Genomic DNA, 21,843 nt, shown 5'->3' on the forward strand with positions numbered 1-21,843 from the left:
GGTTCCATCTGGAATGTACCTTTGTATATGGCATAAAATGGGGTTCCATTTTTATTGCCCTCTAGATGGTTGGCCAGTTTTCCTGTATTATTTATTTTTGTCTTATCTCCATTGAATTAACTAATGCTTTGTTCTGCATATGGGTGTGTGTGTGTGTGTGTGTGTGTGTGTGTGTGTGTGTGTGTCTGTGTCTGTGTCTGTTTTTGTCTCTCTCCCTCCCCTCCCCCCTCCCCCCCCCTCTTTCTCTGTCTTGCTGGGGATTGAACTACTCAGGGCCTCATGAGTGTTAGCTGAGTTCTCTACCACTGAGTTATAGCCCTTTTCTGGCTTAAAAACCTAAGTAGGATCTGAATTCATTCTGATTCTGTTTCACCAATCTATTCCTACACCAATATTTATTTTATTTATTAGAGTGACATTTTGGTATCTGATAAAGCTGATTTCCTCTCACTCATTTGCATTTTCCAACAACTTCTTACCTGATGGATTTAGCAACCATCCATGATAATTGTCTTAATTTATTATTTCAATAGAGGTTATTGCTTTTGTTTTTAAGAACTTGATTTTACATGTTTAGAAATAACAATTATGAATCATTTTATAGTACATCTTGAAATTATAAATATGTATCAATAAAATAGCTACTTTTAAGCTGAATACTTAATTGCTTTCTTAGATTTTTAAAAAATAAATTGCTTTATTTTTGCTTCCCTCTCCTAACACCCCAACAGATTGAAGAAGAAATGTTGGCTTTGCAGAATGAACGAACAGAACGAATACGGAGCCTGCTAGAGCGTCAAGCGAGAGAAATTGAAGCTTTTGACTCTGAAAGCATGAGACTAGGTTTTAGTAACATGGTCCTTTCTAACCTCTCCCCTGAGGCATTCAGCCACAGCTACCCGGGAGCTTCTGGTTGGTCTCACAATCCTACTGGGGGTCCAGGACCTCACTGGGGTCATCCCATGGGTGGCCCACCACAAGCTTGGGGCCATCCAATGCAAGGTGGACCCCAGCCATGGGGTCACCCCTCGGGTCCAATGCAAGGGGTACCCCGAGGTAGCAGTATGGGAGTCCGCAATAGCCCCCAGGCTCTGAGGCGGACAGCTTCTGGGGGACGGACGGAGCAGGGCATGAGCAGAAGCACGAGTGTCACTTCACAAATATCCAATGGGTCACACATGTCTTATACATAACTTAATAATTGAGAGTGGCAATTCCTCTGGAGCTGTCTGCCAAAAGAAACTGCCTACAGACATCGTCACAGCAGTGTCCTCACTTGGGTACTACAGTGTGGGAGCTGAGTGCATATGGTATATTTTATTCATTTTTGTAAAGCATTTTGTTTTGTGTTTACTAATTGGGACATCATAGTATTTGGCTGCCGGGTTTTTTGTGTTACTGTGTGTGTGTTTTTTTTTTGTTTTTTTTTTTTAACTTTTGGGCAAATTTTGAAAAGGGTAATTGATATTAAATATCTCATGCATGTGGTAAAAAGAAATTGGATGGATAGAGGGGGTATTTTCTGAACACTGCAGAAATAAAATGCAGCAAAGTGGCTTGAGTCATCACTTGAGGGTATCCATTTCCTAAGAGTTTTGAGAAGATCTAAAGTGTTCTTCGAGTTCTTATGAGCCACTGACAGCAGGCAGCCTATGCTGAAACAAGGTATTATTGGAACACACCTGCAACCCCCACCAAGGAATTTTTTTTGTTAAATTGGTTTGACTTCTCAGCCTGATTTGGAGTGAAAAAGCAGAAATCCACAAACACTAAGGGATTATATTGGTCATTTCAGATGGTAGAAAATAACTTACTTCTTTTTCTGAAAGCTTCATAAATTTGTCAATGATTTTTGTTCATTCAGTTGTGCCTTCTTTGTGTCACAGTAAGATGGGGTTGCTTAAAGAAATTACAAGTTGTGTGAGGAATGCATTAATAAACCTGTGAGCCTTCAAAGGGGTGAGACAGTTCCTAGAAAGTTCATCTGATAGGTATGTCCAGCAGCCTAGTAAGGAGAAGAAGCCTGTATATCCTGACATTTTGTTGCTTATACTGTGATATCTCATCCTAGCTAAGCTCTGTAAGTTTTAAGACCCCAAACAGTACTTTTACTTTGTGCAAAAACAAAGACATAGCCAATACAAATCAAATGCCAGAGGTATTTGAATGATGCCATATTTTCGAACTGCCATCTATTGGAATACTCATCACACTACATAGACAGAATTTGATTATTCCCTTTTGGCTTATGGGATTTCCTGTTTACAAGTAGAATAGTCGATTATTTAAATGTTTAGTTGCCATAGTGAACCAGGAGTCACTGAGCCAATGACTACCAGCTGCTGACTAATCCTCATCACCACTGTAGATTTTGCTGCATATGCAGGTCCTCTTATTTTTTAATTGCTGTTTTTGTTGCTGCAGTACTTTACAAACTTCTAGTTCATTGAGACTTAGTAATCATTTTGGATCATGTTAACATCACACAGTAGGAAACACCACTTCCAGAAGTCTCAAGCCTCAGAGCTGAAATACTACTGAAAAGGAACTAGGAGGTTTGCTAAATGAAAAAAAAAAAAAAAAAAAAAACAACAAATAAATAAATAAAAGTAAGTTATAGTGGTCAGGGAATCTCTTGACAAAAGCTAACTTTTTTTTATTTTCGGGGAGTTGGGGGTCATGTTTTTTCTTTTGTTTAGTGTTTTGTTTTATTTTACAATGAAGGATCAACCCAATGTTGAAAGTCAGATGTTACTTGGTATTCCACTGCTTGTATGGAAGTTGAGTTGGAAGTGGGTGGGGAGCTGTGAATATGACTTGAAGAAAAAAAAAATGTCCTTTCTGTGACAGATCAGAGTTTCTTACAAGTTGATGTCCTGCCCGCTCCCCAGTTATCTTGAAAGACTTGCTGCTAACTCTGCATCCTGCTTTTCATGTAGTCAGAGGGCTCCAAGGTAGAACTCTACACGTCCCTCAAAATAAAACTCTTCACCTAGACCAAACTAGTGACCAAATTGTAATATGTCACTAAAGTCTTGATTTTCTCAAATTTTAAATCTTCCCTGGGTATGTCAGTCCAGTCTCCAATAATCCCCCCTTTAGGAATTTCTGACACTGATTTGAAGGTGAACAAGAAGAAAAATTAATATTTTTATATAAATCCTTTAAAAATCAAATCACAGTGGAGTTCACACACACTTCTAGACAGTGCTTTAAGTAGCGCACTGATACATTGTCCTCTTCGCTATGCTCCAGATCACCAATTTTTAGATAAATATGTGTACTTGCTCCATCTACTAAAAAGGACTTTTAGTCTTGATGTTCTTTTTTCCATTCAGATATTATAAGGTCTTTCAAGCAAGCAGAGAAATCTTCCTGTTTGGAGGAAAATAATAAGAGCTTCAGAATTTAACAAAATGCCCCAAAATATAGAATACCTTTAAATGCACCCTTCTTAGATATGGCCCTTCTCTACTACTGCAGAGATAGAATAGGAAAGCAGATCAGATTTGCATACAAAATTCTTTTAAACCTAAAATACTACCAGTAATACATTTTAAAGTCCAGTTGTGAACTTCAAATAGTCAAATTGAGTCACTTAAGTTCATTGAAATCATATGTACTTTTATAAAAGTGTGATTGAATATTGACTCCCAAGTGTCTATCCTGAAGGGCTTTGTATGTAATTTAATTGTATGGCAACCAGTTTATATGTAGGTTATGACTATACCTGGATTATGCCATTAAACTAATCTTAATTAAAATATGTAGTCTGCAAAAATGATTCAAATTGGTTCATTTATGTTTATGAGATCTAACTTGTGAGGAATCTCATACACGATAGGAATCATCACATAGTGAAACTGGTAACAGGAAAATTTGAACGGTTTGATGAGCTATCCTAAGGAAAGAGCAAGCACTTTCTGAATCAGTGTGCAAATGTCAACATTTGATCAAATTAACACTACCTCCTCCCTGGTGTTGGTGTTCACTTATATATACATGTGTGTGCGTGTGCGTGTGTGTGTGTGTGTGTGTTTAAGAAAATTTTAAATATGGGAAATTTATGTAGCATATCAGAGGTTGTAAATGCTATATCTGGTATCCAGAGCCTGGCAGTGAAAGTCTTCTTGTGTTCACCTTCTCCATTTTTTGGGCTAGCATTTTAAAAATGCAAAGCCTCATGTACCTTGAAACATTTTATTCCTAATTAGGTTCCCTCCCCTTTGCACATATTTTTTTTCTCCCCTTTTAAACTCAACTCTAACCCCAAATTAGAGTATCTGAAAGCATTTTCATTATGTAGATAATGTTAGCTAAAAAATGTTTATATTTTTATTAAGAGCTGCCATTCTTTTGAGGCACATAGTCCTACATTTGAAATCATACCCACAGGTGTAATATGCTAAGTACCCTAAGTCAAGGAATTATTAAATTGAACTTCTTGGCATAGTCATTATGATTTTTGACTGGACATCATGTAAACATCATTCAAAACACTAAAAAACTGTCCTGGACACTCCCCTCCCACTTCCACCACTTTTTTCCTCACTGCCTTTTCAAAAATTGAAAACTCTGTGTCTTTTTCAAACCATAAGGCAGACTTTCTGCTTCTGTAAGTACTAAATGTCTGGCATTTTAAACTTTTATAGAATTCATTGTGTTAGACACTGGAATAATACTGTTTATTTTCACCTGTGAAAAATGACTTTATTGTACTTGAAACACCTCCTTTGCATTTCTCCATTTGTGCCATTCACTAGTGGAAATAAATTGTATTATACCATGATCTACTGGCTTTTAAAAACTGTGTTAAATATGCACATTTTTGGTATAGCTATTATCATTTGTATGTATATATTGTATATACATATGAGTGTCTATATGTGTGTATAAATGGATGGATGTAACTCATACATGTACATTTCCATCAGGGCACTTAAGGTTCTGTTTGTTGTTGTTGTTGTTGCTGTTGTTTGTTTGCTTTCGTTATTTCAGTCCTCAGTTATGGCCAGAATGCATGTGTTTTAAAGAATGTGTACTGTGGGTTGATATTTATGAGAAGATGACAATTTGTGCAGTCTTCTCCTTTTTAATCCCCTCTTAGCACTTGTGTGAGTGGAGAGAAACTTAAGTAAAATATGGACCCATAAATTGCAATGCAGTAAAATTGTTCTGGGGAAAGGGCCAGCTAGTGTTTCTTTGAGTTTATGTTATGATACAATAAAAAGGTAAATGATGCAGAGAGAAATGAACTGTGAAAAGGAAGAACACTGGTGGTGATTCCTCTGCAAAGATGATAAAAAGAACCAATAAGTCACAGAGTCTTTATGTACTTTTTTGCATATATTTCTTAGTTGTGATACCATTGATTCTCTTCCTTTTTTTTAACCCCATTAATAGTAACAGTTATATATTTTGTTGAGGATCAAAACAGCCAAAAAAGGAATTACTACAAAAGCATCTAAGGTACTCCTAAAGCATAAAATCAACAGGAAATGGCCACTGGGAGAGAAGGATATGGTGTGAGGGACTTTCTCCTTTTAGCTGCCTCTTCTTGCTTGCTAATAGTAAGTTCTTTGTGCACCTTCCACCCCTTCTGAGCCACGACTATTCAAGCAGAGATTTGGCCCAACACAGCACCCTTGGAGGTTTATACAGTTCTGCATTTTGTCGTATGCTCAAAATGTGAAGTGTCCTAGTGTGTATTCAGTCGGAAAATAATTTATTTAAGGTGTGTAAGTGTGAATCTCCTATAACGATGGAAGAAGAGATTCTCATTTTTTAGAGCCTTCTTTAAGGAATAAAGCCAGTATTTGGGCTGTCATCTTTGAGCTGCTTACCAAAATATAGATCATTATTGAAGAGAAATTCTCCATTTTGTTCTCCCCCATCAGACATGATACTATTCCCACCTAGGTATAGCATTGCCTTTAAAAGGCACGTGCTCATTCTTAATTGTTAAGAACTGGAAATTTCCCATCCTCTGTAAAGGATGAAGAGTGTGCTGTTCATTTAGCATACTTGCCTTTTAAATGCAAGGACTACTGATTGAAGTCTGTTTTGCTGTGTCTGGTTATGTTAGCTGCACTTTTATGCAATCACTACAGTAGATCTGCATTGGAAATGACTATTAATTTGTAAAGAAGTAAGTTTTATTAAACACTGTCTAGAAAAAAGTGAAGCTGAGAACTCTTCCTCTTTTGTGCATTTGTATTTTCTACTGAGTTTTGGTAGCCCTCTTTAAAGTTGTATTGATTTTTTTTCCCCTTCTTTGTTTATATTCAGATTTCCAAAATTTCACTTTTACAAGGAATAGAACCTATTTGGCCTAATGGTACTCTTCAGATCATAACAAATATATAAATTATGCACCTTATTTGCCTGTTGTGAGTTTCTTAAACTTGCACTTCCCACCCACCCGAAGATAGATATATTTTTTAAAAAAGAGGCAGAGAATTAAAACTAGGGAGCCATGTGCTTTGTCACCATCACTGTTAATTGTTTCCCAGTGATCCAGACTTTTTGAAATTTCAGAGATTTGCGTGTGTGTGTCTATTTGTACTCTTTGTTTTTAATTATGCAAAGGGTTCTTCTTTAAGTAGAGAAAAAGGTTAATCTTCTCAAACTGAAGAATGCCCACTGGATAGTACTAATCTGAACATCTGTAGGTAGTTGTCATGAAAAAGTGAAGTAAGGGTGAGACTTCCGAATGAATGAAAAAGGGTATCTTGATGCCCAAGAATTCCCCTCAAAGTACGGGTAATTCAACCTGCACAGTTTCCTTTCATAGTTTTTAGCAATTGTGAGTGGAAAATCATGTAAGTAGCTGTAAATATGTAGCTAACAAATTGACCTAGTTTCTGTATTTTTTTTTTTTTTATTTTTTTGGTTTTGTACTAAAGTTATAGGTCTGTGCCAGCTAGAAAGGAGTTGCTGTCATTGCCAGTTGTGGTTCTAGCATCTAACCCTGAAACCATCCTAGGTGACATTTTTAGAATAAATGCTTAAATGTTGTTAAACATGGGGGAAATGAAGCTTAATTATTGGTCAGGTTTGAAATCTTTTGAAATTTAAGTAATTTTATTTAATATAATGATTACATGTTCTCAATCATGAGTAAGGTAGGGAGCCTCCCTCCCGCAGTGGCCATGTTTACAGTGTGTCTTGTCTATAAAGTGCAAGTGTGTTAATGTTTATGTAAATTACACAGGTGATAACATTATGGTTTGGGACTGTTTACGGGCTCCTTAACTGAATTTTCAAATGAAACAAACTATACTTATTGCTGGCACATTCATCCCATTTCTGGAACACTTTTCCTATTTCCAGAATTACATATGTTCCTTAGACATTACCCCCACTTAACTTCCCTTTTTCTGATATGCCTTGTAGCCAAGGTATTAAAGACTGGTGAATATAGATGAGGGAAATGCATTTTTTAAAAAATCCATGAACCCTTGATTGTATGCTTTCAGTACTTGTGTTATGTTTCTATGGCAACTTTGAAGTCAGTGGTTTAGAAATGAGATACCAGTGTTAATGAAAAGTGTGTACTCTTTGCTTTTGCATGGCTTGGCTTAGTATCCAAGGTATATTAGAGCCACTTGAAAGCATGAAGACCAGTTATATGGGAATAGGTTTCTATCAGTGGCACATTTTTGCTTTTTCTTAGCCCTCAAATACATTGCCTAGGCATGAACATTATTGTTAGAATAAATTGCACATGGTCATGGAGTGAATTATGTAATTAAAAAGGATGCAGCTGCCAACTGTTTGCAGTTCCTAGCTATTGTGACAGTTTGGCACATATCAAAATACCTAGGGGGTATTGGAACATTTCTAACCCTTTTGGGGAATGTTAAACAGGTATGTTTAGTTTATCAAAATGTTGGCTGCCCCTAGTATATTGCCAGACAGCTGTTATTTGGTGCCCATTCCAAATGTGCTGTTGTCCTTCCTTTGCATTTCACACTACCAGAGAAACCACCACCCTTTCTTCCTAGCACATTTTCTGCCTTTTATTCCACATAAAATGGGAATTGTGCCTACAAAGAGTGCCCCTCCAATTAATTGCACGAGTCCCAAAACAATCCAAGCCGGAGACACAAGGTGGGAAAACATTTCAAAAAACAAAAAAACAAGAAGTCCACTTGAGGCCAGTAATTTGTCTAACAAGGTCTTTTACCACATTATCTTGATACTTGATATATGAGCCTATTAGGAGTTACAAGTGGTTTCATAGAGTGAAATCCAACTGAAGAGGGATGTGTGGGGTTTCTATTAAGAGATAGTTATTTTGTTTTTACTTTACCTTTCCTTTTATGATCCTTCTTTGCTAGGTTAGAACAGGTTAATTCTCCTATTTTTTTTTAACTTTATAGGGAAATTTTTACAAAAGTGATGGTCTGATGTAAATAACATTTTAAAGTATAGTGCACATAACTTCCCCGGACTATTCAACCAGATTATTTGTAAATGCTTTAGAGTTTTTTAAATTAACACTTGTGTTGCTAAATCCTATTTATGTAAGTCTGCTAAAGTTTTTAACCCACTTAAAACCTTCAACATTTAAATAATGGATGGGTTACTATAAGCAATTTAGCTTTCAGAACCCCCTTGTTTTAGTATATGAAAAAGCCTAATGCACATTCATGAGGTTGGAGAGACTATGAGAAATATGTATAGTGTATATTTTAAAACAGCTTTGCTTGTATTGTGAAGATTTAAAAACAAACTTGAGATTTTTAACATAACTATTAACACAGTTTTAACATAAGTTATCCCACTGGGTTTAAGAGCATCTTGAATGTATAATCCTTTTTGTAACCCAGGTTGGTTTCTGCTTTTATCAGTCATTCAAACATTATTTATATTTTTAGTTTTATGTTCTCATTTCCCCTTGTTTAAGGATTCCTTAAACAGCATGATTTTTTTTTTTTGCACATGTAGAAATTTTTAAAGAGAAAGAAATTAATACATCATTTTATCTGGATTTTCTTCACATCTCTCTTACTTTCTACTAACCCCTTCCTTAAAGGCCATATCACCCTATTTGCATTATTTGTGCAAATGCCAGGGTTGGTTTTTATTTTTATTTTTGCTATTTACCTAAAAAAAAAAAGAAAATGCTTCAGTCAATTGCCTTTTTATTTAAAAAAAAAAAAAAAGAAAAGAAAGAAAAAGAAAAAAAGCTGTAACCTTATCATTTCTGAGTAGACCATTGAGAGATGAATGCACACCTGTCATAGCCCAGGACCAGCTTTGGTGGCTAAAAGGGAATGTTTTAACTAAGCAAGATGTTCTTTTCTAAAAGTGGTATCTATTATCCATTCTATTTCAGTTATTCCCACAAGTCAGGGGTCCAGATAAAATGAGGGTTATCAGCTAACTGATATGTTATCATTGAGGTTCATCAATGAATTTGTACATTTCTAGTTCCCTTTGGTGAAGGGAAAAATGATGATTTTGCAAGACCTAGATTTTGGCTTGGTTTCTTGCCTCCTTTTTTGGCAGCCTTCATCTTCTCATCTCCCAAAGCCCTTGAGCCTGTAGGGTTTTCATAGTGGACAAAGGACTTGTGGTTTTTTAAAACTGGGACTGATTTTTTGGTGAGAGTTTATTATGTTGAAACTGTGGTGATGTTCTACCACTTTACCGATGACTAATTTTGAATATTCACAGTCCTCTCAATTTTTGGACCAAACAGATGCCCACAGTGGAGGCTTATCAAGGGTTGCAATGGAGAAGAAGCCTCTCCCTCACTGTCAGCACCAGCTGGTAAAGGTGACTGTACAGATGTGCATTTTCCTTTTGATAGAAATGGTCCACAGCACTAACTGGTAAGGCTTATTGTACAGTACATTGTCAGTATTCTTCTGGTTCAGCATACCTTATAGTTCATATATAACCTGTATTAATTGTATAGATTGTGCATTTAAAGCTGTTACCAAGTTGTCAGAACATAAGAGCGAAAACAAGGTCATATGTAATATTTTGTTTGTAAGTATCCTTTGTATCATAGCAAAGGAAATGTTTAAAAATCAACTGTAATAAAGTAATTTTAGTACACAGAGTGTCTGCTTGGTTTTTTAAAGTAATTTTATTCCTATAAAGATATATTTCAGGGTCAGGTGCAGTGATACACCCTGTAATCCTAACAACTTAGGAGGCTGAGGCAGGAGGGTAGCAAGTTTGTGGCTAGCCTCAGCAGTTTAACAAGACCCTAAGCAATTTAGTGAGACCCTGTCTCAAATTTTTTAAAAGTTGTATTTCAAGTTAGTGACTATTGGGCACAATGTTGGGATTACAAAAGTGAGTAAAATATGCGTAAGAGTGAAGTACTTGATATAGACAGGAATGTTCTCGTCTAATTGTCTCAACTTCTTTTTACCCAGATAATGAAGTAGGCTATTGTGTTCTGGATGGAAGAGGAAAAATTTGTCCTCATTTGGGCAACACAGAATCCAGCTCATGAGGCTCAAAAGTGCTGCCCTTCCAGGGCCTTCCCAACTTTGCAGTGGAATGAGTTACTGACCTTCCTGGACTTGGAAGGTATTGATTAGAGAATAAGAATCTGATCTGGAGGCAGATTCCTCTTCATCATAGAGGTCTTCAAGCTCTGGTTGAGGATTTAAATAGCATTGGAGAATGGTATTTACAATGCTTTCACTATATCTTGGCAAACCTTATAAATTAAGGCTTATATTTGCCCTGTCTTTTCATATGGAACAATTAATAAAATGACTGTCCTAGGGTCATTTAAGCCCTTGATGAAGTAGAAACTAGAATCCACATCTCCCAGGTTACTACCTTAGTATTCTGTCTTACACACAAACCAATCACCCACTGAAAATCTATGTAGGTATCCTTGATGTTCAGGGAGTTTAAAACTTGCTGAGAAATTATTAGCCAGAGCAGGAGGCCTGGTTGTTGAATAAACAGAGCTGCTGCTAGTTAGTGCTCATAGACCAGGCTAGATCCACAGAAGTGAGGCAACAATCAGGGAGTGCACAATGTGGGAGAGGCTCTGTTAAACTCCACAGCAGGTAAGCATGGCTCTGTACACAGAGGACTTCGGAAGACAAACAACACGTATTTGTCTATGAAGATTTAAGAAATAACATTCTGGTGTTGCAGGGAGACTGCAGTTTATTTACTATTCAGAGGCAAACAAGTTTGTTAAATCGCACTAGTGATATACACAGGGCAAGCTTGCCTTATTATCAGAGAAGGCAATAGGGTAGAGAGGGCTGGGAATGTGGCTCAAGCGGTAGCGCACTCGCCTGGCATGCGTGCGGCCTGGGTTTGATCCTCAGCACCACATACAAACAAAGATGTTGTGTCCACCAAAAACTAAAAAAAAAAAAAAAAAGGGTCAGAGAGACTTGCTGGTTTTTTTAAGTTATCGACACAATACCTTTATTTTATTTATTTGTTTTTTTTATGTTGCTGAGGATCGAACCCAGGGCCTCACACATGCAAGGCAAATGCACTACCAACTAAGCTACAACCCCAGCCTGGAGACTTGCTTTTGATTCATTAATGTCTTTCATTGTTTTGATGAAATTTCATTTTACCTTAAGAACTTTAGCTCTTCCAGGATAGTTGTGACTAGAGCAAAATTACTCAAAAAAATGGATATCATTTTTTGTACTGGGGATTGAACCCAGAGGCACTCTACTTCTGAGAGACATCCCCAGTCCTTTTTTAGTGTTTTGGGGTTATTTTGTTTGTCTGAGACAAGGTCTCACTAAGTTGCCTGGCTTTAAACTTGTGAGCCTCTTGCCTCAGCCTCCCATGTCACTAGGATTATAGGCCTGTACCACTATCCCCAGCTACTGGTATCATTAAAAAATACTCTGGTCACTTTGGTAGGGTTTTTTTTTTTTTTTTTTTTAAGAGAGAATTTTTTTTTTTTTTTTTAGTCTTTATTTTTTAGTTTTCGGTGGACACAACATCTTTATTTTTTTATGTGGTGCTGAGGATCAAACCCAGCGTCCCACGCATGCCAGGCGAGCGTGTTACCGCTTGAGCCACATCCCCAGCCCGGTAGGGTTGTTTTTAATTAAAATCTTTATTGTTTTCCCAGCTTCCAGTATCCAGGTCAGGTCTGTGATCTCTTGATTCTAAAAGCCAAAAAACAACCAGAAGTCTTCACAACTCACCGAGCTTTCAATTCACAGACTCAGATGAGAAAACACCTTGTCCCTTTGTCCCCCATGGTCCTGGGGATTGAACCCAAGGCCTCAAGCATGCTAGGCAAGCACTTTACCACTGAGCTACACCCCAGCCCTGAGCAAAGATCTTGTATCTGATCCAGGCCACCCTCACTTCTTGGCACACATTTTCTCCATGGTGAATGCCAAGGGTGGTCTAACTGGAATATCCCAACATGTAGATTTGCTTTCTGAGACATTGATTGCATTTCTGGGCACTCAGATCCTCCCACTGAGTGTAGTAGAACTCAAGCCTTCCTAAAAATAATCTTTATACATTGTGATAACAAGTGCAAACAACTTCTGATGTTGCTTTTATGCTTGACTGTAGAATTATAGATCTCTACTGGTGGTGGTAGGAAGTTCTACTGAAGTGGCCAGATGTATTTGCTTGTTGAAGCAGGAAGAGAAATTCATGCTAAAGTTCATTTCTAAGAGATGATAACTTGGCATTACTAAAGGTTTCTGACTGACAAAGGATCTTGTGGTTTGGATGGAAGATGAGTACCAAAGAGTTTCTGACTTGGGTGGTTTTGAGGTTATACATAAAGACAAGATGACACTTCCTGTATCAAGACTACTTTTCTTACAGTATTCAAGTCTTAGAAAGGATATCTTCATTCAAAACAGATGATGTCTTCTGAAAGAGAGAATTTGGTGCTTTGTTTTTCATACTATTGTCGCCAGCCAAACCATTCTGGAAGCCTATATATAAGTACATAAACTAAATCTTCAGGAGAAATTATACCTTAGCACAGTCTTGATATCAGAGGTGAGAACTTAGCAGAACTGAAAGTAACCTTCAGGGGCAGTTGTCTGCTTCCTACATTTTGATTCCCGAGTGGAAACAGGACTTGGTTTCTACTTCTGAGATAATGTCTCTCTTAAGTCATCAGCTGCTTTTTCCTTTATCATTTGAAGATGTTAATAAAGAGGCCAAAAGGGAGGCAAGCAAGAAGACCTGAGAGGATCTCTAAAGACTCAACACATGAAAACACCAATTCAGTGGTACTTTTTTTTTTTTTTTTTGGTGATGCTGGGGATTGGGCTCACACATGATAGGCAAGTTCTCTACCACTGAGCTATAACCCCAGTCCCTTCAATGGTAATTCTTAGAGATTTGTTTTATTGTTTTGCTTCCTTAAACTCAGAACCTGCCATTTTGTTCAAGGGACTACACCTCCTCAGAATAGTGTGCCTGGGTCTCCTCCAAATTCACTTGATTAGTTATTTACCAAAACAGAGCCAATCTGGCTAAATGACAGGGTCACCCAAACCTTTCCTGCTTGAACAGGAACTATACTTTCTTGGCAATAATGAACTTTTCAGCTTAAGTCTTCAAGCAGTGATGGGCAGAGATGAGAGAAATAGCTTCCTGGGATATGCAGTGAGCACATCTGGCCTGAGGGACATAGAGGAAATATGTTTTAGGATTTAGGTAACTGGGGCCTAGGGTCCTGGGGAACTAATGGAACCTGAACTAGAGCTATTCTGACATTCCTCTGAGAGCTTAAAGACTGTAACTGTACAGTGGTAGAGCACTTGTCTAGCATATGTGAGGTTCTGGTTTCAATCCCCAACACTGGGGGCAGGGGACAGAATCTAAAAACAAAACTAAAAAACTGTAGGAGTGGGCATAGGTGATACACACCTGTTATTCTAGCAACTTGAAGGCTAAAGCAGAAGGATCACAAGGGTTTTGTTTTAATATTTTTTTTAGTTGTAGATGGACACAATACCTTTATTTATTTATTTATTTTTATGTGGTGCTGAGGATCAAACCTAGTGCCTCACACATGGTGGGCAAGCGCTCTACCACTGAGCTACAAGTCCAGCCCAGGATCACAATTTTGAGGCCAGCTTCAGCAACTTAGCAAGACTCTGTCTCTATAAATAAATTACTTACTTAAAAGGCTGGGGGTGTATCTCAGAGGGGGTGTGCTCCTGGGTTCAATCCCTAGTACCACCAAAAATTATAATAATTGTAAATGCAAAGTATGTACATTCCTCTCCTCTGTAAGCTTTCTTGCCTATATAAAAGGAAAAGAAAGAAAAAAAAACCTAGATAAATTTTTAAAAAATTAAAGAGAAAGGAAAATCAATTCTCTTGATGAATCAGAATCAGAATCAGAATCCTGTGCTTTTTAGTCTAGAGAAACTACCCAGATTTTTGCCACCAGGGAATCATTAAGCCTTAAGGTTTAAAAACCATTTGGCTGCTTCCCATTTTGCAGCCTTAATGGTTGGTCCAAAGGCATATGGGACTCCAGGACCCTAATTAACTGAAATCCCCACTGTACCAGCTGTCAGTAATTCTCCCTTAGAAACCCTTTACCAAGGCTTCGGTTCACCAACGACAGACTGACTCTTTATATTCAGTTTCTTATATCTCTTGCTCAGATATGGTGAATGAATGTGAAAAAAAAAAAAAAGGAGTGTGAAGGAGGAGGAGCAAGGAGTAGGAAGGAGGGTGATCATTTTTTCACAACAGAATATTGTGCCTTGGACAATTGAGTTGTATTTCAGTTTAGATTCTTGGAATTCAGAGTCTTTTCTTATTTGGTCTAAAAGAATAAGACTTGAACAAGATTATCCATACATGGTATCAGGGCCCTAGGAATAACTCATACCAAGCTTTGGGTTATGGCTTTTGGCATAAACATCTCTTTAAAATTGTTTTGCTGTTTGTGAGGTCAAACAGATGCCCTCTTTCCATTTATAAAATAAAATTGGGCTAGAGGCATGGCTCAGTGATAGAGTACTTGCCATGTGTGAAGTCCTAGGTTCAATCCCCAGCCCTGCAAAATCAGTCAATCAATCAATAAAACTTTGGGAAATGCTTATGAATCTTAACAACTCATGGAACCAAATCTCCCCGTAGTCAACAAAATTTTAATGGCCTAATCAAAACCAAGATATGTAGATCGGTCTATATGCCATATCTTATTTTACTCTGGTCTTCGGCATTGTTCTCATAAAATCAAACACCCACTTAGAGTAGTCAGGTTCAGAAAGAAGCTCTTCTGCCTTTACATGGATGGCCTTTTGAATAATTGAGCAGACAAAACCTGGTAATGGGAAACACTCATAAATCACTGCAGAGTCAGCTCTAGTCAACCTCTTGGTGCTTTGTTTCCTCTGGTTCCAGATGTCTCTCCTGGTTCTAGAAAAGGAGAGGCTACTAGAGTCAGAAAAGGGAGTAACTAACCAGAAATCCGAAGTTATAAGGTTTATACTATCCACTGACTTAGAGAAAGCCCACATCTCAGGAGAAAAACAGCTTAGGCTGGGACTCTCTGGAGGAATCCCCTGAAATAGAATTGGAGGGAGCATCTGAGGTGCCTAAGTGTCTGGCTACTTAACCCACGGTCTAGTGGAGCCTTGAGACCAGGGGGTGAGAGCACTTTCTATTCCTAAAATGCCTGTGGGATCACTCTAGTGAGACTTGAAGGCCTAGGCTGGATCCCCAGATCAGCCCCATTCCCAGAAGAAATTTGTGGAACTCCTCTCAAAGACTGGACATCAGCACACAGGAACAGGACTTCACATTCTCACCCTTGCCTACCCTGGCCAACGCCAATGTTAGCACAGCACTTCCTGCCTCTGCAGACTCCTCAGACTCAGGCCAGCCTGAAGCAGCCAAGCAACTCTGGGAGCCTCTTTCCAGCTGCTGATGCATGAAGTCAGAGCAGAGCCACAACCACAGAGCACATGAGGGAAGTGGGACCGAGACACAAACATCCTGTCCTTTCTACATCAAGTGGCTCCAACTCAAAAATCAGTCACTAAGCTGATTATTTATGTGGGACAGAGTGGCCCAATGACATGCAACAACTCATCCTCTGTGTAGTCATGGCTAGGAAGGAGGCAGAGTCCATGGACTTCAAAGGTGCTTATGAAGTTGACTAGCACTGGCCAGGAGGAGCAAAAATATGTTTCTCAGAGCCTGGGCAGCAGTTCTGCTCATGGTAGTGAGCGCAGGCTTGCTGGAAGTTCCATTTCTTTCCACAGACCAGTTAAAAAGACAAAGGACAGAATTAGGAGCAAAGAGCTGCCCTGTTCAATCCTTACCATCTTTTCTCGACTCCACCATGCCCCACTCTGTTCTTCCTTTCAGGACCAGAGGCTTTCCTGCCCTGGCCTTACCTTGTATATGATCTTTTCCAGCTAAAGGTCTCCTCCAGATTGTAAGAGGGAGAGACCTCCCTCTTTTGCAGGGCTCCCCAGCGACGCCGGCCCCCTAGGAATGATGTTCGGCGCCTGTTCAGCCCTTTCATTTTTTCTTCCATTCGGAAGAACTCAGTCAAGGCCCTAAAGGACTCCAGGATGACATCGTGGCTCCAGGCTGGTAAGGGCTCCTGCCGCAGGAAGCCACAGTGGCCTCCATGGCGACTAAGCAGCAAGAAGAAGTAAGGGTTGCTGTGGAAGAGTTCGGTGGGCAGAGTGTGGTCTGGGGGCCCACACACAGGGTCATCAGCACTGCAGATGCACAGTACAGGCACGGCTGCCTCGTCCACATCCCGGAGAGGTTCATTGCGGTCCCAATAGGTATCCCAGCTAATGGGGAAACTCTTGGTGTGGCAGAAGAGGGTCTCCTCAAACTCTCGCAGGGAGCGGCTCCTGAACAGCTTGCTGGTGTCCACTGTGTCTTCCAGGGCTGTGGCATACCTGGCAGCAGAAGTTAAATGGGGAAGGAGGAAAAGAAGAAGAATCAGGGGCTGGGGTTGTGGCTCAGTGGTAGAACACTCACCTAGCACGCATGAGGCAATGGGTTTGATCCTCAGCACTGCATACAGATAAATAAATAAAGGTATTGTGTCCATTTACAACTAAAAATATTAAAAAGAAGAAGAACAACACCAGGCAATAGCAGAAGTTGCAGAAGAGCAGCTTACAGGACAGATTTTGGCCACAGAGACGTTTTGACTATATAGTGCTTTTAAAAATTTCCACTTAATGGCCACCATTTAAAATTAGGCTATATTGCAGCCAGGCACAGTGGTGGATGCCTTTAATCTCAGTGACTTGGGAGACTGAGGTAGGAGATCACAAGTTCAGAGCCAGCCTTAGCAACTTACCAAGGCACTACACAACTTAGACTCTGTCTCAAAATACAGAATAAAAAGGGCTTGGGATGTAGTTCAGTGGTAAAGTACCTCTGAGTTCAGTCCCTGGTACAATAAATAAAATTAAATTAGGATATATTGTATAACATGCTGATTTCTGGCCTCTCAGGGCAAATAGAAAGATATGGTTACATGGGCTGACTATTCCTTCCTGTGTCATAGTGCCTGCCAGGCCTGTCATTCCCGGCATTACCTATCCAGTCCCTGTCCAGCCCTAGAGCCAGCATTTAACTTTGCAGCTGCTGATCTACATGAACCACTCTCGTCCTAACATCAGCTTCAGCCATCTCCAGGGAACTTGTTATGAACTGTTATCTCTTGGACCTCTCCTAGAAGAACTCACTGGCTCAGACTATCCAAAATCAGTAGGTGACACCCTTCTCCCCAACCAATCGCATTTTTATTGCACTAGTTGTTTTTATATTTTTATACTAATATGATTTTCTGATAACAAATCAATGTGACCTTGGTCAGGAACACGTGGGACAGGTATTCCCAGAAAGTACTAAGTGGCAGAAAAAACAACTTGGAGTGTGATTAATTTACTGAGTGTATTCCCAAATAGGGGCCTGAGACCAACTGTTTTGGGGAAAGAGACAATGTTATTTCTAGCTCCTTGCAGGGGGCCTTAGGTCCTACTAAGGAGGCCAGGATTGACAGTTCAGTCCTTTGGGTGATTCATCTAGCCTTAGCTACTTGAATTTAGACATGTATCTCCTGCAAACATTCAAAGATGTTTGCACTGAGATTTCAGTCCCAAATTTCCATGGAAGAGCAGTTCCTAAAGGCACAGTTTTCCTCTACACTTCCTTCCCTCTGCCCTCCAGCTGGTGCCCAGGGTTGGCATTGGTGATGGTCATTTTGGAATGGAAACTATGGCAATTAAGCCAGATCAGAGCACATTACCCCTGGACTGCACCAGCCCTCTGAGTTGCCATGGCAGCACTTCTGGCTGTTTTTCAGCTCAGGGTTTGACCTTCACCAAATAGAAGGCAAAATGGGGAAAAGGAAAGAGATCACCTACCCAATTCCAGCCTTTCACTTTTCTTTTTTCCATTTAATGATTGGGAGGTGATCATTAACCCCATTTGACTGAAGGGGAAAGTGAGTCTTAAAGGGGTTAACTGACATGGAAATTCAGAATTTGAACCTAAGCATGTCTGAGACCATATTCCAGGTATTTCTGCAACGACATCCTGTGGCCATAATGCCTTTGATCTCATTTTGCCATCTCCTAGAAAAGACAGGGAATATCACTCAGGCTTTATCAGTGGAAAGTTTCATCTGTCACCTGTCCAGCCCTAGAGCCAGCATTTAACTTTGCAGCTGCTGATCTACATGAATCACTCTTGTTGGTTCATGGTTATGTTGTTCTCCTTTTGAAAATTAAAAAATAAATATTTTTTAAAAATGTAAAATTAAATGTTGAGTACATGCCTAGGACATTTGTCAAGTCTAACAAATTTGAATAAATCAAATGCTGCCATGTTTCTGATTTCTGTCACCTCCTGGCTCAGAGACTGTAAGTAAACATTCTGGAAGATAATGGATTGAATTGCTTTCAGAGCCCTCTTTGCTGATCTGTGGCGCTATGGGCTAAGTGGTAAATGTCGGCTATCACCTCTGCTTACCCACAGGCGAGGTGCTCAAGTTGCTAGGACACCTGAGGAGGAGATGTAGCATGGGGCCCCGCCAGAAGTCCCTGATCTAGCAGTGATGCTCACTGACGCCATGAGGCCACCTGTGGCTTTGAAACTTGCTTCCCTGGTTCTGACTAGACATGGGGTTTGAACAGCTTTGGAATATGTGTAAGAACTTTGCCCAAACTGCCCCACACCTATTTCCATACCAGGCAGAACACCCCTCCACCCGGCCTGTTCAAGACCTCTATTTTCCCCCTGCCCTGCCCGTCTAGGGCCTTCATTACCCACCTGCTGAGGGCGATCTTCTGGTGCAGCAGGAACCCGCGTTCGTAGGGCCAGGGCAGGCCGGCCTCGAACCATTCTCGACAGCGCAGCACTGGCGAGATGCAGGCGGCGCCTGTCACGTAGCTAGAGGAGCCGCACTCACCCAGGTAAGACAGCAGCAGCGCCGAACCTGAGCCTTCGCTCACCGCGAACAAGGGGGCCGCCGGGTGTCGGAAGCGGATGTAAGTGACCGCTTCCTTGAGGTCCGACGGGTCCCCGAAAGGCTGTAGCCGGGGACTGACCAGAGGGCAGCCGTGATGGCCGCGGCGGTGGAAGATGACCGGGTAGTAGCCACGCTCCAGGGCAAGCAGACAGAGGCCGAGTACATTACGGGTTAGGCGCCCCCACGCATTGGGGATCACCAGCAGCACAGCGGGAAGACCCCCAGCGTTGGTGATCCGGCGGCCCCGGGGGCAAGGTCCTATGACCCAGTCAAGAGCCACCAGCCCGTCGTCCGCCAACTGCAGGTACTCCCGGGCCAGCTCAGGCCCGGGCCCTACGGGCAGGACGAAGTGGCAGAGGGTCTGCAGGTGTGGACCAGAGAGCCAGGAGCGCGGGCCGGTCTCCAGCGCAGCCGAGCGCCTCAGGGTGCGCAGTAGGCACTGAGCCAGGGCAGACGGCTTACAGATGAGACTGCACCCGCCGGGCAGTGGCTCACGTCCGTCGCTGAACTGGTCTGCGGGGCCTCCGCTCTTCACCTCCCTGTGGTCGTCCTGAAATAGGGCCCCGGGCAGGGTCCTCGCTCCGACGGCGCGCCTCCAGGGGCTCTGGAGCCGAGGGACTAGCAGGAGGAGCAAGGCGAGCGCAGCCAGGAACAGCGCGAGGGCGGCGCCCCACGGCGGCATGGCGAGGCTGTAGAGTCTCTGGCGGGCGGCGGGCGGCAGGCAGCCGGGCAGTCAGTCCCCTCTGCGATCTCCCCGCTCTGCCCGCGGCTCCGCCCGGCCTCCAGCGGCTGCCCAGGGCCCTCCCGCGCCAGCGGGCGGGCGCGCTTCGGATTGGTCGCAGCCCCGCAAAGGCAGCCAGTTCGGGTCGAGCTCCCCTCTCCCGCCCCCCACTCCCGCCCCCAGCCCTTTGTACAGGGATTGCGACAAGCAGAAGCAGAGGGTGAAAGGAGTTGGGGTTAGAGGGAGGGAGTGAGGGCGCGCCGGCGAAGCAGGAGGGACTGGGGTGTTAGTAGCAAAGACCAGGGAAGACCCGGAGGCTGAGACTTGGGGGCCGGGGGCGAGCATCGGAGCCTCCTGCTCCGGTCCTTCCATCCTATGAAGTCAGTGGCTAGCACGGGAGACTGGTCTCTGTGCCTTCGTGGGCTGCCGTTGAGGAGCTGCAAAAGCGAGAAGTGAATAACTCGCGGTTCGGGACAAGGGCTCTAGAGTTCCTGCCCGCCTGCTGCAGCGGCGCCCAGAGCCACCGAACACCCTCTCTCCCTTCCTTGGCTGCGCTCTCTGACCTCGGTGCTTGTCTCGGCCCCGCAGGCCCAGCAACTGCGCAATCACGCGGCAGGGCGGGGGATACCGCACCCGACTGGAGAGGGCCAGGGCCAGGGCGAGGGCCAGAGCGGCCGTCGAGTCCCGGACGAGAGTTTGCGGCGGGAGGTTGCTTCTTCCCTTACAGGGCGCTGTCCGATTGACGACCGCGGCCCACCCGGAGCGAGGCTCCTTGAGAGCTTGGCCTCACATAGAGGAAATCCTCAATAACGTTCCCCAGGAAGAAGAAACAGGCCCAAGCCTCCCCCAATAAGTTGAGGAAGAGGCGGGCGAAGGGACACGGCGAGGACAGACTGGAGTTCCTTCATCAGCCCAACATTTGACAATTAATGGCGGGAGGTGGAGGGGAAGAAGGCCCTTGTAAGTCAGGGATATGTGGAACAGCTGAAATAATACTTTTTTTTTTTTTTTTTGCTTTATTTCAAAGTTTTGGGCAGGACACCTCAAGCCCCACACTCTACACTCGTCCCTGTCATTCCTCAAAATCCTGAAGAGCTAGCGCCCTGCTGCTGGAGAGGTCTGCAGCTGTTTCACATCACCCCAGTGTGTCTCAGACCGCCGTTGGGGGAGATCAGAGAGGGATGGGGCGAAGGTGGAGAACAAAGCAGCTTGCGGGCTAGCTGCGGCCTTCCAGGGCTCCTGGAGAATAGGGGCTGAGACCCTTCGAGGCTCCTCCGGATTCAGGCCTTATTTTCGAGGGCGGGAGTGGAATGGGTTGAAGACGAAGTTCTAGAGCCGGGATCCTCTCACTTCGGCAGCTCGGACTTCGTGATCCTGACTCTTCTAGCTGCAGGTCACACTTGATGAGTGTTAAGCGGGTTTTCCCACTTCCCGCCCTTTGCTCCGCTCCAGGATCCCACCCAGGCACTACTGCTGCGCTCCGCAGGCTGCAAAGACGCGTCAGGACGAATCCTCCAGCAAGGGGGAGGTGGTCTCCGCCCGCCCAGCGACTCGACGCTCTCCAGCAGCGCTCGCACACCCAACTTTTCCGGCTTCGGGTGTAGGACGCGTGCGCGCACTCCTGGTTGCTGGGGGCGGAGCGGGGGCG

General features: G+C 42.3%; 2 protein-coding genes and 1 long non-coding RNA gene across 9 annotated transcripts in view; 2 read left to right on the forward strand and 1 right to left on the reverse strand.

The window, feature by feature from the left end:
• Positions 1 to 10,071, forward strand: part of Taok1 (TAO kinase 1) — a 131,865-nt gene extending 121,794 nt beyond the window's left edge. For all 4 annotated transcript variants that reach the window (XM_058580060.1, XM_058580061.1, XM_058580062.1 and 1 more), the window contains one exon: positions 732 to 10,071. In XM_058580060.1, coding sequence (XP_058436043.1) covers positions 732 to 1,193 — 462 coding nt within the window. In that variant the 3' untranslated portion in view covers positions 1,194 to 10,071. The remainder of the gene's footprint in view (positions 1 to 731) is intronic.
• On the reverse strand, positions 1,374 to 20,312 carry Abhd15 (abhydrolase domain containing 15). 3 transcript variants are annotated; one of them, XM_046446871.2, is made up of 3 exons: positions 19,276 to 20,312; positions 16,365 to 16,886; positions 1,374 to 11,355 (listed from the first exon to the last, which is right to left on the reverse strand). In XM_046446871.2, the coding sequence occupies exons 1-3, from the start codon at positions 20,154 to 20,156 to the stop codon at positions 11,226 to 11,228; spliced, it is 1,533 nt and encodes a 510-aa protein (XP_046302827.1). In that variant the 5' UTR covers positions 20,157 to 20,312; the 3' UTR covers positions 1,374 to 11,225. The 3 variants fall into 3 exon arrangements, 2 of the variants coding, with proteins under 2 accessions (XP_046302827.1, XP_046302828.1); XR_009226974.1 differs by having other exon boundaries at positions 11,245 to 11,355; positions 16,290 to 16,886; positions 19,276 to 20,307; XM_046446872.2 differs by lacking the exon at positions 1,374 to 11,355 and having other exon boundaries at positions 14,637 to 16,886; positions 19,276 to 20,307.
• LOC124094236 (uncharacterized) lies at positions 20,216 to 21,776 on the forward strand. 2 transcript variants are annotated; one of them, XR_006852166.2, is made up of 3 exons: positions 20,216 to 21,048; positions 21,223 to 21,312; positions 21,648 to 21,776. It is a non-coding gene; the product is annotated as an uncharacterized LOC124094236 (long non-coding RNA). The 2 variants fall into 2 exon arrangements; XR_006852165.2 differs by having other exon boundaries at positions 20,216 to 20,762.
• The last annotated feature ends 67 nt before the right edge of the window (positions 21,777 to 21,843 follow it).

The sequence above is a fragment of the Marmota monax genome, unplaced genomic scaffold (genome assembly GCF_021218885.2).
Source record: "Marmota monax isolate L192 unplaced genomic scaffold, Marmota_monax_Labrador192_F-V1.1 WCK01_AAM20220418_F8-fsc00138, whole genome shotgun sequence".
In the NCBI taxonomy this organism is placed as follows: Eukaryota; Metazoa; Chordata; class Mammalia; order Rodentia; family Sciuridae; genus Marmota; species Marmota monax.